An 18,243-nucleotide genomic window follows, 5' to 3' on the forward strand; every position below is an offset into this window, starting at 1 on the left:
CTCAGTCAGTTAAGCGTCTGACTTCGGCTTAGGTCATGATCTCATGGTTTGTGGGTTCGAGCCCCGCGAGAGCCTGGAGCCTGTTTCAGATTCTCCTCTCTCTCTGACCCTCCCCTGCTCACACTGTCTCTCTCACAAATAAATAAAACATTTTTAAAAATTAAAAAAAAAAATTCATGAGCACTTCCCCACCTATAATCCAATGTTAGGTTTCTTGACACCAACCTATCAGGTTGGATTGTAATAATTTTGTTTACTTTTTGTTTCAAAGTTCTTTTTCTCCCCCCTGTGGCTGAATTTTTTTCCCTCCCTTCAATAAACTGTTTCCTCTAGATGATAAGCATAGGCTAGAGCATGCAAAACCTTTAAATATTTCAAGTCACTCTTTGACTTTTTCTTTTTTTCTACCCTAAAATTCCAGGATAAGTAATTTTATTCATTTGGAAAAAAATTTTTTTTGGTGGTTATTCTTCTCATGTTCTCCTGTCTCCTGGCTTGTCCATTTTAACGAAAAGCTGGATTTTTTTGTTCGTTTATGTGAGAAGCATTTTTTTTAAACGTGGAAAACCTTGCTCATAAGTTTTCTGTGTACTTGATTTTTTAATGTTTTTATTTTTTAATTTGAGAGAGATCAAATTATTTTTGATAAAATCAAAAATTTTATTTTTTAATTTGAGAGAGCAGGGAAGAGGAGCAGAGACAAAGAGAAAGAGAGAGAGAGAGAGAGAGAGAGGGAGAGAGACCTTAAGCAGGCTCCACACTCAGCGTGGAGTCCAATGTGGAGCTAGATTCCACGACCCTGGGGTCATGACCTGAAATGAAATCAAGAGTCAGACATTCAACTGACTGAGCCACCCATGCACCCCTGATCTACTCTTTATTTTAAATTATTCTCCAAAACCAAGGTTTCTTCCATTCTTACCAGTAGGAAAAGATGCTGGTAAGATGCTCTAGACCACTAAGGAATGAGAAATGTAAGCTATTAGGTTATGATCAGCTAGGGCAGCACCAAAGATATGCTAGTCTTGTGGATGTAGGTCAAAGGCACAGCACAGATAAGTATTTAATTCATGAACAATAGTTAGGAGCAGACTCATTCTATGTTTAAAGTTGAATGCTTTCACCCGAAATCTTTACATAACAAGTACATTATTCTTATTAATGAGAGAAATCATGGGGCATCTGGGTGGCTCAGTCAGTTAGGCATCTGTCTCTTGATTTTGGCTCAGGTCATGATCTCACAATCATGGGATCAGCCCCACATTGGGCTCTGCACTGGGTGTGGAGCCTTCTAAATATTCTCTCCTCTCTCTCTCTCTCTCTCTCTCTCTCTCTCTCTCTCTCTCCTCCCCTTCTTCCCTCCTCCCCACCTCTTCCCCACTCACTCTCTCTCAAAACAAGATAAAATAAATCTCTTCTTCCATATAGCAGTCTATTCATGTAATTGCAATCACTGTCATATTGCAGGCAATTTAGGATTGAAAAAGCAGCTGGAGTTTATATCCCTTGACAATATCTCAGACCTTCAGCGTTCCCCAGTTAGCTATTAATCCTCAAAAAAAAAAAAAATGCCCTATTCCTCTGTTATGGCTGCATCATATATGCCCTGGTTTTCAGCTCACTAGCTGCCTCTATTATGCACTTTTGCACAATGATTTGCTTATGGTCTTGGTGCTAATAAAAGTCCCCTAGTTGGTAACAAATGGACAGTGATGCTCTTGCATTGGTTCAGTAGAGTGTGGTTAGTAACATCATGAGTTCTTCCCTTCCTGCCTTCCCGCTGCTTAATTCCATCTCAAAAATTGTTTTTGACCACATAGCCCATGTGTAAGTTCTCAACATTTGCCAGAAAAAAGCCTGTGAGATGATAAAACCTAAGCAATTACTGGTAAAATCTTACACTATGAAGGATTGTTTTCAGCAACAGTCATAGGACAGGGTGTCATTTAGGATTAACCTAAATAAAATCTTTTTCTGACGAGTTTGCACGTTCACCAAGCGGATGGAAACAAACACAATGCAGCAAATCACGTCGTACAAGAATTATAAACTTTCTAGTTTGCATTAGGAAGGCAGAAAATGTTTACCTCTGGGATCGTATGACCTCCAGTGTATAGTATATTGTTGGAGAGGGGGAGGGAGGGAGGAAGTGAGGAAAGGAGAGAGAGAGATTGCAATAAAGCACTCCTCTTTGGCAGTCAGATTCCAAGACAGGAATAAGCAGAAACTGTGGGTGTGCTGAAATTTGGGCTATGGCTGGGGGTAAATGCCGGTGACCTGAGCCACTCTCTCTGGTGTCTGGAAGGTGGTGCTTTGCTCTGGCAGGACTTTAGAATGTCCCTGCACATTGTTCTGGTTTGGCTCTGCTTATGCTAAATATTTATAGTTTGGAAAGTCCCTGAATTGCTATTGATTTTTTCCAGACTCACTGGGTCATCTTTAACGGGAAAATGAAGATACAATTTTCTTTTTTTTTTAAATGTTTGTTTATTTTTGAGGGAGAGAGAGACAGAGAAAGACAGACAGAGCATGAGCAGTTGAGGGTCAGAGAGAGAGAGGGAGACACAGAATCCTAAGCAGTCTCCAGGTTCTGAGCTGTCAGCACAAAGCCCGACGTGGGGCTGGAACCCACGAACCATGAGATTGTGACCTGAGCCGAAGTTGGACACTTAACTGACTGAGCCACCAGGGCACCCCAAGATGCAACTTTCACCTTAAGGTCCTCCTGCTGGAATAGGTTAACATCACAGAACTGACACATGGCATCGAAAATGATCACATCTTCCTTGACTGTGGTGTTGTGATGATTGTAGTCCTCCTTTGACAAAAAGTTATTCTCCCTTATTTCAATGGGATGTGATGCCCAAAATAATAGAAGAGATGGATGGTCATCGTTGAAAGTGTGTGGGCTTGGGAATTCAGTAAGACTCCTCCTCTCAACTCCTCAACTCTGAGATCAGAAATATAACAGCCCAAAAGTAGAGGGACCATGACAAATTGATGGAAAGTACGCAGTACTCGAAGCAGTGCCTGGTGCATAGTTGGTACTCCGTGGATATTTGTTGAGTGAATAGATAAATACTGGTTTAGTTAAAAAAAAAAATCAAATGAATTGGGTATTACACTTCTCTTTCATTTAGGCACTCAAAACCGGGATGATTTTGCCCGCAGGGGATATTGGCAATGTATGGTGGCCACACCTGGGGTGTGGGTTGTTACTGGCACCTAGTGGGGAGGGGCCAGGGATGCTGCTAAGCATCCTATAATGCACAGGATAGGGCCCCCCACAACAATGAATTATCCAAAATATTAAGGCTGAGGTTAAGAAATCCTGTCTGAGGGGGGCGCCTGGGTGGCTCAGTTGGTTAAGTGTCCAACTGCGGCTTAAGTCATGATCTCACCATTTAGGAGTTTGAGCCCCAAATCGGGGTCTGTGCTGATAGCTCGGAGACTGGAACCTGCTTTGGATTCTGTGTCTCCCCCTCTCTCTGCTCCTCCCCCACTCTTGTTCTGCTTCTCTCTCTCTCTCAAAAATAAACAAACATTAAAAATTTTTTTAAAAATCCTGCCATACTTTAAAAAACAAAAGCTTCACAATCTTTTCAAAAATACCTTTACCTTTCCATCTATCTTAGAAACAACATTAAATAATATTTGTGAGACTACAGAAGTATTTTCAATCACAGAAAACATGAAAATCCAGAGGATGAAATTCTGTATTTTGTAGCTAGACTCAAAAGGATTTTACCATTTGATTTTCTAGGGCATGATGAACCAAATGAATTTTTTAGTAGTTAAAATATGAGCAAGAATGCATAGAGTTGGTGGGGTTTTTATTGTAGCTTATTTTTCCCCTCTCTAAATCCCTTCCAAACAACAAGGTCACAGCAAAGTAGTCTCATTTAAATAAATAGCTCTTTCCAAATGGAAAAATTAATCTGCTTAGTAGAAAAGAGATTTAAAACCTTTAAGATGCACACAACCAGTGGCAGTATCTGTGGCAGTGTGGGGTGCCAGTGAACAGAAGACGAATCTACTCATCACATATTTGTGGATCTTCACCAAGATGCCTCGTGGCAGGAACCAGGCTGTAGGAACACTAAACAACTGAAACTTTCTAGGGCAATCTTCCTTCTCCCTTCTTAACTCCGTTCTCTTTTGACCCTTCTGTGCATATGGCTTGCACTAGGCTCTTATACTCACCATCATCCCATTGGCTAATATTTACTGAAGAACTGTTATGTGCTGGGCACTGGGTATAAAGTGGTGAGCTAAAGAGACTTATTTGAATCTAAGTTACTGTCTAAAGGTCTTAGGGACTCAGGATGTTGAAATGATCTTTACCTCAAAGCTGGTGAAGGAATATTACTGAGCTATAAAAAGGAAGTCCTGCCTTTTGTGACAATGTGGCTGGACTTGGAGGACATTATACCAAGTGAAATAAGTTAGACAGAGAAAGACAAATACTGTATGAAATCACTTATATGTGAAATCTAAAAACGCAGAACTCAGAAATAGAGTAGGTCAGATGGGCGGTTGCCAGGGGCTGGGTGCGGGGGAACTGGGGACGTGTTGGTCAAATGGGTACACACTTCCAGCTATAAGGTGAATAAGTACTGAAGACCTGATGTATAATTAACAATACCGTATTGTGTTCTTGAGAGCTGTTAAGAGAGAAGTAGATCTTAAAAGTTAACCACCAACCCTCTACAAACACAAACATGCTAAGGTAATTATATGAGGGGATGGAAGTATTAACTAACTTCAGTGTCACAATCATTCCAAAACATATATGCATATAAGTCATCATCTTGTACACCTGAAACTTACATATATTATATGTCAACAATATCTCAATAAAGCTGGAAAAAATAGTGTCTTCACCTGAGGGGAAAGATGACCAGCTGATATCAGCTCAACTCTTCCATAGACACTTAAAAAAATGTTTTAAAATGGACACATTTAAAAATATTCATAAAAATTTTAAGTTAAAAATTAAACAAAATTAAAAATTTTTAATGAAAAATTCAATTTTTAAAAAATTTTTATTAAAAAAATTGTTTTTACTTTTATTTTTGAGAGACAGTGAGACAGAGCATGAGCAAGAAAGGGGCAGAGAGAGAAGGAGACACAGAATCCGAAGCAGGCTCCAGGCCCTGAGCTATCAGCACAGAGCCTGACTCGGGGCTCGAATGCATGAACCATGAGATCATAACGTGAGCCGAAGCAGGATGCTCAACTGACTAAGCCACGCAGGTGCCCCAATTTTTTTGAATTTTAAAATGACATTTGAAATGACATTTAAATCCTTTCTAGAAAAGCTTCCTGCTGACCTTTTGAGAAGAGGTTCCCTGTAGAGTGTGTGCATATGAGTTCGTGTTGTTACCTGGAGGAAGGTCTTGGCCCATAACCGGGATCTGACTTTTAGGACGGCACTTTCTCCTCCTTCTAGTCGCCCCACCGTGCAGGAGATCTGTAAGCAGTCGATATTTGTACAGTTCTGCAAAAAACACAACAGCAGTGTCTTTAAACTGTGGTAGAAAATCCACATTGAAGTCAGTTTATCTACATTGCATTTTCTCAGAAGTCACCACCTAATCCATAAATTATTCATTTAAATAACAAACAGCTACACTGAAACAACCAAGATAAAACACAGTTTGGTGGTAATGATGCATCAGTTTTACTGGTAATAAAATTTAAGCTCTTTTCCCCCTTAAGGACTTAAACCGATCTTCCTGCAGCAGTGATTGGACTATTTCGTTTCATTTTCTCAGAAGTTGGGAAGACATTTCTTACAGACATTTACAACACCTTACCCTAAACTAAGCAAGTCCTGGAATGGCTCAGACGAAGCTCCCTGTGTCTAGATTATCACAAAGACCCAGTGATATCAGCCCATGGACACATTTCCCTATAACATTCTTCTCCCTAAATTACTTCCTGCTTACAAAGCAGAATCTTGCAAGCTCCATCCAGTAAGCTGTTTTTAACTAGTTTCTAGGTTTGCCAATTTATAATGGGTAACTTTTCCTATATGAGATACATCTTCCTGGGAAGTATTCATTGAATTGATGACATTCTACCTGTCAAATCATATTTTCTGATTGGACCTAGTATGGAAATAAATGGACAACTCCCCACCATTTTCTGTGTACCCATGTATAGGATGATACTTCTTGAATTGTACTCCCTCACTGATTTGAATTTAATGCATAGGCTACACTTATTTCTCATGTCTCAAACACTGGACACTGGCCTATAGATGCTCAGTAAACATCCATTTATTGGATATTGTGTGCAGGATTTAACGGAGGCATTTCACTTTCATGAAACTGATAAACCATAGAGTAATCCAAGGAACATGTTGCCTTAAAAATCTTTAAGAACCTCAGAATTCTCTAAGAACAACGCAATCAGTAATGTGTATCTGATAGATTCTAGCAAGGCCAGATTTCTACATGCTGTTTCCAAACTGAGGTGGCTGGGATTTTTGTTCCATTTGGGCTAGGTGCTGAGGTGTTTGGGGTTTTGTGCCTCTAGTAGGAGTGCGAGTCCTGGAAGCTTTGCAGCCCTTGTCACCTGTGAGGACCCTCATGTTTACCCTATGCTCCGTGACTGACAAGCTGTGTATCTCCAGTCCCACCCTTTGGAGGCAAAAGAGGGGAGTGAGAAGGAGGTGATTCTCATAAGCTCCCTGGAGCTGTTGATGCTGGTGAGCTAGCTCTGTTGGAGGATTCTGGAGAAGGTGGTGTTCGGAATGAACCTTGAAGGGTGAGAAAGCTAGGCAGACGGGGACAAGATAGTGCACATTCAGAAAGGAGGAGAGAAGGGTATTTGGGGGCAGGGCGGACAGGTAGAAATGGGATAGGAATTAGAGAAAGTCTAGGTGGTAAAGAATTTTCCTGTGAGCCAAGGAATTTATTCTGTTCAGAAAGTCCCATTTAAATGAGAGTTATGATTGGGTTTGTGTTTTAGGGGCAGGTGGTACATGAGGCAAGAATGGAGGGAGAATGGGAAGCAAGGGGGTGACGAGGGCTTGTTGCAAGAGTCCAAGTGGGAGGCGAGGAGGCTCTGAACTGAGGCCATGGGGATGGAGAGAGGAAGACAGAGTTTAGGGCAGGTCAGGAAGCAGAATGGGATAGTTCTGTCTCCAATGGGCAAATTGGAGGTCCTGCTGAAAAAGAGGATTGGGGGGAGCCCCTTTGGCTTGGGGAACTGAGTGGATGGGCATGGCATTACTGAGATTGGGAATTCTAGAGAAGCACATTCTGGGGGTCATGGAGACAGGGTCTTGGGCATGTTGGGACTGGCACTGCTATCAGATATCCAGATGAACATACATGCTGCACCCTTTGGGTCCAGAGCACAGCAGGGATGGCTAAGATGGCAGGAGGCACATAGGAATGGCTGGGGTTACAATCTTGCAAACCATTTCCCTGAAAGAGCGAAGTTGGTGGGGGAGGGGTGGGGCCCGAGGATGGAACCCAGAGGCACAGAGGTGTCTGAGGATGGGTGGAGAAGAAGCCCAAGAACAATTCTAAGAAGGCGCAGGCCGACAGGCTGGAAGAGAACCAGGGGAGAAGGTTTCTGGGGGAGGCCAAGGGATGGGACTGTTGCAGGAAGTGCTTAATAGAATCCTGTGCAGAAGAGGGTTTGAAAGGTAAGGTTTCTGTAAGCGGAGCAGGGAAAGGATGAGAAGAAAGCCTGGAGGGGAGGAGATGGGGTGGTCCCTACCAGAGTGGCGGGGGCCCAGGATGAGGACGGCAAGGACATTCTTAGGCAGAGGAGAAATTATGTTTCAGCGCTAACGGATACAGATTTTTCCTATGCAAAGTGGAAATTATGATCGCAACACAGGATGTTGGCATTTTGCACTTTCAAATTCCTAATCAGAAATGGGATTCAGCAAGTTGTTTTTAACTAAACAAAAACTGTAGGAGGTCTTATTTAACTTTTGATTTTAGAATAAACTTTGTATAATCACTTTCTATCCAGGACTGTTTTGACTTGAGGACATGGGGGAGGCAGAGTATTTGCAATTTTCAAACCAATAAGAGACAAAGAGAATAAAGCATGAGTTCACAAGGTCAGACATGGAAGTCAAGAACTGCCTCGCTGTCATCTGCAAGTAATAAGTTTCTATGATACTCAGAACTTCAAAATCATCTTGCCTTAAAAATCTCTGATGAGAAAGAACAGGAGGGGGCCAAACCTAACCCTGCAACAGAAGTGCATATAATTTTCAAAGGAATTTTAGTTACTGATCTCTGCTGCCTCCGTGAACTCATGAGACATACACTAAAATGGAAATTGATTTTTCTAAATTGTTGGTTCCCATAGGTCTGGACATTGATTCTCTGGAGGGTGTTCGCATTGGTACTGCGAATTAGAATTCTATAGATGCCAGTCATTGTTTTTCTTTTTCAGAAATTATAAATTTTAAATATATTATTAAATTATAAATTATTTTTATTTATAAATTTAACTTAATTTATAAATTATTTATTTATACAAAACATTGTATTAGTTTGAGGTGTACAACAGAATGATTTGATATTTGTATATCTTGTGAAATGACTGCCACAATAGTGAAATGCTCGCCATCATCACAGATAGTTAGAATTTTTTTAATGGTAACTTTTAAGATCTCTCTTAGCAACTGTCAAATATGTGATACATTATTCTTAGTTGTGGTCACCTTTCTGTACGTCACATCCCCAGGACTTAAATCATTGTTTTCTGGTCTTTTCTTCCTCCTGGAAGCTTTCTTAATAATATGCAAAATTGTATTATTTTATCCTAAGCTGAATAGCATTGTCAATTTCCCTACTCTTAGGTTTTGAAAAACATGACCGTGCCGTTAAAATTTATAGGGACTTAGGGGCACCTGGGTGGCTCAGTCGGTTAAGTATCTGACTTCAGCTCAGGTCATGACCTCATGGTTCCTGAGTTTGAGCCCCACATTGGGCTCTCTGCTGTTAGTGTAGAGTCTGCTTCGGATCCTCTGTACCCCTTTCTCCCTGCACCTCCCCAACTTGTGTTTTCTCTATGTAAGAGTTAAAAAATTTATAGGGACTTGAATCATAATCTGCCAATGGCTTTTTGCCAGGTGGCTTCAGGTACTTCTATTATCATAAACATTCCTCCCTTGATTTAAGTTTAACTGAATAAGTCACACTTGCTCATTATATTTTTCTGTCCATTTCCACATTTGAAACTTTTTATGAATGTTAGAACGTGTTCAAGACATACATTAAAATTGTTTTAGCCTTTTAAACAATGTTTTTATTTATTTTGAGAGAGAAAGAGAGTGAGAGAGAGCAAGAGAGCACAAGAGCAGGGGAGGGGCGAAGGGAGGAGAGAGAGTGAATCCCTAGTCTCTGTGCTGTCAGTGCATGGTCTTACAAACCCCGAGATGATGACCTGAGCCAAAATCAAGAGTCAGATGCTTAACTGACTGAGCCACCCAGGCGCCCCACATTTTAGCCTCTTTTAAGTGTAGAGTTTGGTGGTATTAACACTGACCTTGGAAGGAGTGAGAGAACAGAACAGAAAATCCTGACTCTTGAGCACTCTCTCAGGTTTGCAAAGGGCTGACTGAGCTTGAGACAGATACACAACAGCCCTCAGTGTTAAGGCATTGCAGGAGTTTTGGCCCAGGAGATCAGAAGGCCCCCTTCTCATCTCTTCTGGACGAGCAGATGAGTGTGAGATGGAGGGGCCCATTTGACTTCCCAGGACCAGCTGCCCATAGGCCCCTTTACTCTTGTGCTCCGTGTCTGGGGACAGGCTCACAGAGGCAGCAACATTGCCCGCCATGGTTTACATTTTCGTCATTAGTTCTCTAACATGGCCTGCATGGCAGGTTTAGAAGGGTGAAAACACTCTAATGCAAATACTCCTTTGTCTCCATGGAAAAGCGACTTTCATGCCTCACAACATGTAGGGCCAAAGCATGGCAGGCCTACCTGAGCACTGACCGACAAGGAGGAACAGTAGTTGAAGTTAAAAACATCTGTGTTTGGGAGTTCTGTCCGATACACCCTTTCCTCTCCGATCTGCCCGCACTGAGAGAACTCACCAGGATTTTCGCGGGGCTCTGTCTGTGGGGCTCCGGCACACGCACGTCTCTCTTCCTGACAAGATGAGGAATGGTCGAGTTCCGCAGAAAGGCGCTCAGCTCAGGGGTGTCCTCTGGGGGGGTGGCAGGCTGCACAGAGAAAGCAAGAGATGGCACGTCCATCTCATAAATGCTTGCCACGTTTCCGTCAGCATTGAACATCATCACCCTCAATTGGCTATGAGTCACATGAGAAGTCAGACCTGTTCTGATTTACCAGCAGTATGTTCAGCAGCAAAATGAACTGCGCTGACAAGGACCAAGGCTTCCCATTCTCCAATGATGGGAACTCCTGGAGGATGGGGAATGCATTCCTGGAAAATTTATCTCATAAGCGTCCAATTTTTAGCAGAAGTGATTTCTCCATAAGGGAGTGACTTTTTAAGCATGAGTCATTTTCTTGTTACTTTACTCTCACCATATATTGGGGCTGGTGAAACTCAGGAACCTTCTGTGTGGTGAGACGGATCCCGAGGTGGCAGGAGAGTGAAGCACTGGCCATGGGGAAACAGCATGATGTGGTCAAGGACCCAACTTTGGCAAGTCTGAGCCCCATACTCCTAAAGTCGTAAGATGCTCCCTCCAGAGTGAATCGTGTTCTAATAAAAATGACTTTTCCAAAGCATGCCACATGAATTTTGTGCTGTGAGTGGGCTTGTTTTCGGCCCTGAGTTTGTTTTGTGACTGTTCTAGAACTTATGATTCTTATCTGAGGCTCCATGCTGGGTACATCTGATAGCTGAATAAATATTTTGAAAGTTCCAATAAATCTCACACAATATCCTATTAAAACTCTTCATTTTAAACCAACTGAATATAGAAGGATAATTTTCTGTCCACCCCCACCAAGTTCCCCAAACACATGTTTTTCTTTTTAGTCCCAGGAGAATAATAGTATGCTCATTTCTGTGGGATGAATAAAGATAGTCTTATATTGTAGATGTAGGGTGCACCACAAAAGATCAAATAAGAGTGCTGTGTGTTGTAAGAACCTAGAGAAATCTAGTGGATAAACAGAAAGATAGAGTCCAGACTCCTTAGTATGCCATGAATAGCCTACTTCTCCAGCCTCATTTCTTACCAAGAGACCTTCACATCCTGCTCTGCAATGCGCAGAGCCTCTGTCCACTCGTGATGCGCACCAGGCTGATTCCCCAGCCCCTGTTTGATATTCCACATGATGGCTCCATTCCCCATCAGCAGCCATCAAGCTGGGGAGTAACTGTCTTTGACCAGTTGCCTAATGAGATGATGTAAAATGATAAGCATAGAGTCACATATAACATCCAAGGAAATATCAGGAAGCAGGGAGAGGAAGAAGATCCAGGGAGGAAAAGGAAGATGGGGGGAAGTCAGATATAAGAGACAATCCAAGAAAGTGTGACTGTAGGGAAGCCCAAGGAAAAGAAAGTTGCAAAAATAAAGGAGTGACAGCGTCAAATCCTGCCACCGAGTAAAGAATTAGGACTAAGAGGAGCCATTAAGTTTGTCACGTAAGAAATTATGGACATATGATCTAGCAGTTCCCTCTGCTAGAAGAAAAGGAAAACGCTAGCTTGAAAAGATGTATGCCGCTCTGTGTTCACTGAGGCACTACTTATAGTAGCCAAGATACGGAAGCAACCTAAGTGTCTACTGACAGATGAATGAATAAAGATGTGGAGCGCGCATGCGTGTGTGCACACACACACACAAACACACACACATTATCCAAACAGAAAAAAAAAGAAAAGAAAATCTTGCTATTTGCAAAAACATGGATGACCTCATGGACATTATGTTAAGTGAGCTAGGACAAAGAAAGAGAAATACTATGTGGAATCTAAAAAATAAAAATACAAAAAAAAAAAAAGACCATCAAAACCCCCCCAAAACCCAAACCAAACCTCTACCTCATAGACACAGAGAAGAGGTTGGTGACTGCACAGTTGGGGGACTGGGGAGAGGGGTAAAATGGGTGAAAGTGGCCAGAAAGTACAAGCTTCCAGTTATAATATAAATAAGTCCTAGGGATGGAAAGTACAGCCTAGAGACTACCATGAATAACACGGCATTGTGTATTATTCCTGCAGTGGGAGTAGTAGCAGTAGGAGTAGGGGTAAAATAATAGCCCACAGAGAAGAAAACGCTTCAATGTCCTGTGTGGTTGCATCAGATGCAGCTTGTGTTCAGACAGAAAGCACGTTTGTGGTGACCCATGGTGCGTCATCCTTTACAAATACTTAGGAGTGGTCTCTCAGCAAAACACAGGGCTCACTCTGAGCCAGAGAATGAACGAGATCCACAGCAGGGGTTGATAAAACACGCTTCTTTCTTTTAGTAATATTGTTTTACGGAGAGAGGAATGTCCCTCCTAAACACCACACTGAGAAAGTCTTCGAATGGCTTACAAACCAGTGTCCTCAAGTGGCATTCCAGAAATTGTTTCAGAATACAAAACAAAACAAAACCCCCAAAAAACAAAATGAACAAAACCCAAAAAACAAGGGAGAAGTTATCCAAGAAATGTAAACAACAGGTACAGCCTATTTTAGATGAACTTTTTTGGAGCCTGATTCGCAATCCATTGTGAACCCACAGGTCATGTGTTTCCTTAATCTGAAATCCGTAGCAGTGAGGGCCTCTTGGCACCCCTCTTAGGCAGACATTCGGTTCAGAATACAATTTGCTAAGTGCTCTAAGCAGCTGTTGATAAACATTCAAGTATCTTCTTCAGAACAAATGTGAACATTGCTCCTTTCTGTAATAAGGAAATGATTGTTAGTAAATACGGTTCTTTCCCCAGCTGCTACTCAGATTTTGACTCCAACGAGTTTTCTATTTCCGTGACTCTTCACCAAACTCTTCACTCTGGGCTAGGTTTAAATTTATGAATTAAAGGAATACTGGATAGCTGGATTGTGCAAGACAGTTGGAAATGCAGCTTTTGAAGAAAACAGTTGAAATTAGATTAAGGGCTTTTTGAACCCAAACAAACACAACTCATGGCATGCTATCTTCTTCTTGTTCGTGATTTGTCTTTGCCTGTCGGGCATTCCTAGTTCACCAAATATGGTGGACTTTCTCTCTTGTAACTCTTTCTCTATAATTAAGTCAAAGTAGACACAGACCCAGAAGGTCAGTCTACCATGTTGTTTCCTTGTTTCCTTTAAGACGTAACTGTTAATGATTGTCAGGAGAGGGAAGAAAAAAACACTTTTTTTTTTTTTTTTTTTAACATTCTGAAAAGTTCATGCAAAGAATGACTAAAAGAATCAATTCACTCCATTGGTGATTTTGAAGCTTTTCTTAGTTGGGGGACATGGTTTTACATTTTAAAATTTACAGGAGGAACTGAAGATCAGTGTAAAGAGAAGATAAAGCAGGGGCCCCTGGGTGGCATTGAGCATCCGACCTTGTCTTAGGTCATGATCTCACAGTTCCCGAGTTCCAGCCCCACATCAGGCTCACTGCTGTCAGCCTGTCAGCTCAGAGCCTGTTTTGGATCCTCTGTCCCCCCTCTCTTGTGTTCTCTCAAAAGTAAGTAAGCATTGAGAGAGAGAGAGAGAGAGAGAAGATAAGGCAAAGAGAAATTGACCCTGGAGAGTGTATTCCCTTTGGTGACTGAAACTCAGACCTATAGGCACTGTTAAAAATAAAAGGTGGGGCACCTGGGTGGCTCAGTTGGTTAAGCATCTGACTCTGGCTCAGGTCACGATCTCACATTTGTGAATTCGAGCCCCACATGGGACTCTGTGCTGACAGCTCAGAGCCCACTTCTGATCCTCTCTCTCCCTCTCTCTCTGCCCCTGCCTTGCTCATACTCTCTCTCTCTGAAAAATAAATAAACATTATAAAAAAATTAACAAAAGATGAATGAAATTTTTCTATCAGGGGAAACATGAAAGAGAGAGAGGAGAGAACACAAGTGGGTTGAGAGCTGTAACCAGTGTCCCTGCTTTCTGAATAAATAAGAAGCAGTAAGTAAATGGAGGCAGTAAGGAAGGAAAACATTCTCTTAAGGGTAAAACATAACTGCAAATTCACCAAGCCAGGCCACAGTCTGCGTGCTCATTGCTTTAAAAAAAAAAAAAAGAAAGAAAAACGAACAACTCGTTGAAGAACTCTAATCCTTGGCGAATGGCCTCTGTGTTTCTGGGTCCATGTTTGTACTGTCTGGTTCTAATTTGGGCTTCCGTGAGAATGGTCTCTTTCCAGACAGGTGTAACCTTCTGCCTTCTATGGCTCCAAAGTCCATGCTTTGGGCAACACTGGCTTTCTCTCTTGCCATTACCCTAGTCCAGCCTCTGTCAGATCTTTGGTGCCTCTGGCTTCTTTCTTGTGCTGGGGCCCAGAAGAATGTGGTGCCCTGATCTTAGCCCAGGTTGAATTCCAGCAGCTCGCTTGTCCGCCCTCTCCTACCCCGCCGGGTATGGCCTGACATCATGCAGCCATTTTGTTCAGTTGTCACACTTGGCCGCTGGTGATGAAATCTTGCCAATTAAAAAAAAAAAAAATCCCTTAATCTTTATGCAACTCTGGTTCCTAAATAATGTTTGCTTTTTCAGCTACATCTTATCAAGGGATCATAGCTTGTCTGGAGGACTCTCCAAACCCCAGGATAAAGTCCACCAAAATAAGATAATGGATAGTTTGAAATCATTCTTTGACCGCCTTTAGAATGGTTAAGAAATGCCATATCCAACTGTAAAAATTTATTTCAAGAAGGATCTGGAATGAATTAGATGTAATGGATTGGTCGGGAATGCTGCAGACAGTTGAGCGTTCCACAATGTTTTAGACGGTACAATGTGAAGAGATTGCCACGTTAAAATCCTCTGTCTCTGAAGCCCGAAGGCAGAACCTTCATGGCTATCTGCTTATGCCCCTAAGTTCTTAGAAGACTGAGACATGAACTTGATGAAGAGAAACCATCATAGGAGGAACAGAAAACCAAAGACAGCAACCATTTCACCTGGTGGCAGAAGTGAAAGCAGAAGTGAATGTACCCCAGGCAATGGTACCCTCTGGGGCACCATGAGGGGCCATGTGGCTCAGTCACTTTTCCTGAACCCCATCACCTGCACAAGCTCCCATTTCCCTTCACACTTGGGTGTTTGAACAGCATCAACAAAGCAGGTGAAGTGAATGCCCACGAAGCCTGATATGAGGCAAGTATTTAAAAAACAACTCACAAACTTCTAGAGACATCGAGCTGTGTCCTTGCCTGCACCCCACACCCCCTACATTTAGTCACTGATGCTCTGTATTTGGGCAACGGGTATGGTGGGTGTGGGTGAGAACTTCTGCCCATTGTCTCCCTTGACCAAAGGCAGTCTGCTCTTCAGACCTTGGGGACATTTGGGCCACTTGGTGGGATAACTAAACTGTACCGGTCACTGTTTTGAAGACTGAATCCTGTGCAGACCTTATCGGACTTTGAGGTTTATGTGAGGAGACTCACATTTGGAATGCACATTCAATTTACAGATGGGTTATATTTCAGAATATTTTAGACTAGATGTTTGGCACTCAAAATGCATTTCTCTTTAGAAACAATCTTTTAAATAGTGGTTCAGTTTTCAGGCCAGCCCACAAAAAAAAAAAAAGAAAAAACCCTTACTTTATCTACAAGTATGGCTTTGATGAGTAAAACTATGTATTTGCAATAAAAAATAAAACCAGGGAGGTTGCCATAGGAGTAATTGTTTTAAAAAACAGAAAAAAAATCCCCATTGTGTTAAATACATATTCAATGCTATTAGGTTTAATTAGGCAGAAATGAGGAATTATTTTGGAAATGTTGTAGAGATTCTGCAGGGGATATCTGGGGAATTTCAAAGGTTTTAGCGCTGGTGGTATTGGCTCCTTGGAACGGATGGCCTAGAAAATGTTTCTAAGGAAATCTGGACAGTTTCTTTACCATTAGCACATTTCCTTAGACATTTGTGGAAATTGCAAAAAGGCAGTGAAGAAGGGAGCTACCTTCAGTGGTTAAGTGGGAAAAAATGAGAATATATACAGAAGCAGGAAATGGACAAAAAGGCATTTGTGACCCAGAGAGAAAGGGATTTTGCTGAGGGGAAATCAGGTGAATGGCTGGCGAGGCAAACATGGCAGAGAACTAGGAAACCCTCCAGAGGATACCTGAGAAAGTTGATGTGGGGGCTTTCCTTCTGACGGGCTTTGGCTGGCCTGGGATATTTGGTGGCTTGTCCAGTGGGGACCAGAGCATCCTCAGAAAGAACTTGTAGAAAATGAACTGCTCATAGATGCTGATGTTTTAGAAGGCACTCAATAATTATTGCTGTTTATAAAGAAGTTGTAAATTTCAGTCAGTAAAGCATCCTACTTATTTTTTTTAAATGTTTATTTTCGAGAGAGAGAGACAGAACACGAGCAAGGGAGGAACACAGAGAGAGGGAGTCATGATCTGAAGCAGGCTCCAAGCTCCAAGCTGTCAGCACAGAGCCCAATGCAGGGCTCCAACTCTCAAGCCATGAGATCATGATCTGAGCTGAAGTCAGACACTCAACCGACAGAGCCACCCAGGCGCCCAAGCATCCTACTCTTGATTTCCACTCAGGTCATGATCTCACAGTTCCTGAGACTGAGCCCTGCATTGGGCTCAGCACTGAGCATGGAGCCTGCTTGGGATTCTCTCTCTCTCTCTCTCTCTCTCTCTCTCTCTCTCTCTCTCTGCCTTTCCCCTGCTCAAGCTCTTTCTCTCTCGCACACACGCTCTCTGTCTCAAAATAAATATATAAACTTAAAAAAAAAAAGAAATTGTAAAACCAAATCATAAGGCATTTTACCTTAGGGGGTAAATGAGATTGATTATTGATTACTAGGATTTAATTTTTGCCTATATGAATGTACTTTGACTGCCTGTTCCCTTTGCTACACCTACTCTTTCTCTGCTTCCTAAAGAATGAAGTTAAAGTATAGATATTTTTTAAAATATCTATATTAAAAAATAGCAATTAGCTTTGATGCAAGAATCTGAAATTGATACCTAAGTTAAAAAAATTTTCCAGACCTTTTCTAGATCTAATAAATAATTCGTTCTTTATTAATTTCCAATTTGTATTTAAGACAGAGAAAAGACTGTTTAGCTCTGTATTATCTAGGAAGAAATAAATTGCAAAGTAAATTTATAGTGACTTATTTAAATTATTGAATATCTTAAGAAGAAAATAACTTCCAAGTACTCTCAATTATTTATAGCTTAATTAATTTTTAAAATCTATTTACCGATAAAAGCCTTTTTAGACTGTCTGGATTATATGTGCTACATATAGGTAAAGGTACTTGGAGGACTTGAATGTATAAACATTTCAAGTTTTTCATCATTCCAAATTTCAAGAATTCATGAATTGTTATCATTTCTTATTTTGGGGAGACATTCCTTCACCTTGTACTCAAATCTTCTTATATTCAGTTACCACAAATTGAGAGTTTTATAAAAGGAGCATAATTAAGTTGCATTTAAAAAATTACTAGCCTTAGATTTTTAAAAGATGTTTATTTATTCATTTTGAGAGAGAGAGAGGAGAGAGAGCATGCTTGAATGGGGAAGGAGCAGATAGAGTGGGAGAGAGAGAGAGAGAGAGAGAATCCCAAGATCTTAGGCAGGCTCTGTGCTATCAGCATAAAGCCTGACTTGGGGCTTGATCTCACGAAGCATGAGATGATGACCTGAGCTGAAATTGAGAGTCAGATGCTTAACTGACTGAGCCACCCAGGTGGCTCAAGTTTTAATCAAAGTCTATACTTTAAAGAATATCTGTTAGTTTCCTGAGGAACCTCCACACTATGACCCAGCAATAGCACTGCTAGCAATTTACCCAAGGGATAACAGAAATGCTGAGGCATAGGAGCACGTGTACCCCAATGTTCATAGCAGCACTCTCCACAATAGCTAAAACATGGAAAGAGCCTAAGTGTCCATCAACAGATGAATGGATCAAGAAGATGTGGTTTATCTATACCATGGAATACTACATGGCAATGAGAAAGAATGAAATCTGGCCATGTGTAGCAACCTGGATGGACCTTGAGGGTGTTATGCTGAGCGAAATAAGTCAGGCAGAGAAGGACAAATATCATATGTTTGCACGTATAGGAGGATTAGGAGGAAC

The 18,243-nt window shown here is 41.6% G+C and overlaps 1 protein-coding gene across 2 annotated transcripts in view; it reads right to left on the reverse strand.

Annotated features, from left to right (window-relative positions):
• The window catches only part of ITGA8 (integrin subunit alpha 8), a 187,502-nt gene that overhangs the window by 13,651 nt on the left and 155,608 nt on the right, over positions 1-18,243 (reverse strand). For both annotated transcript variants that reach the window (XM_039239984.1, XM_039239983.1), the window contains 2 exons: positions 10,085-10,213; positions 5,387-5,500 (listed from right to left, as the gene is read on the reverse strand). In XM_039239984.1, the coding sequence (XP_039095915.1) occupies positions 5,387-5,500; positions 10,085-10,213 (243 nt within the window). The remainder of the gene's footprint in view (positions 1-5,386; positions 5,501-10,084; positions 10,214-18,243) is intronic.

Source organism: Hyaena hyaena, unplaced genomic scaffold (assembly GCF_003009895.1).
Source record: "Hyaena hyaena isolate Hyena2069 unplaced genomic scaffold, ASM300989v1 scaffold_165, whole genome shotgun sequence".
Lineage (NCBI taxonomy): Eukaryota > Metazoa > Chordata > Mammalia > Carnivora > Hyaenidae > Hyaena > Hyaena hyaena.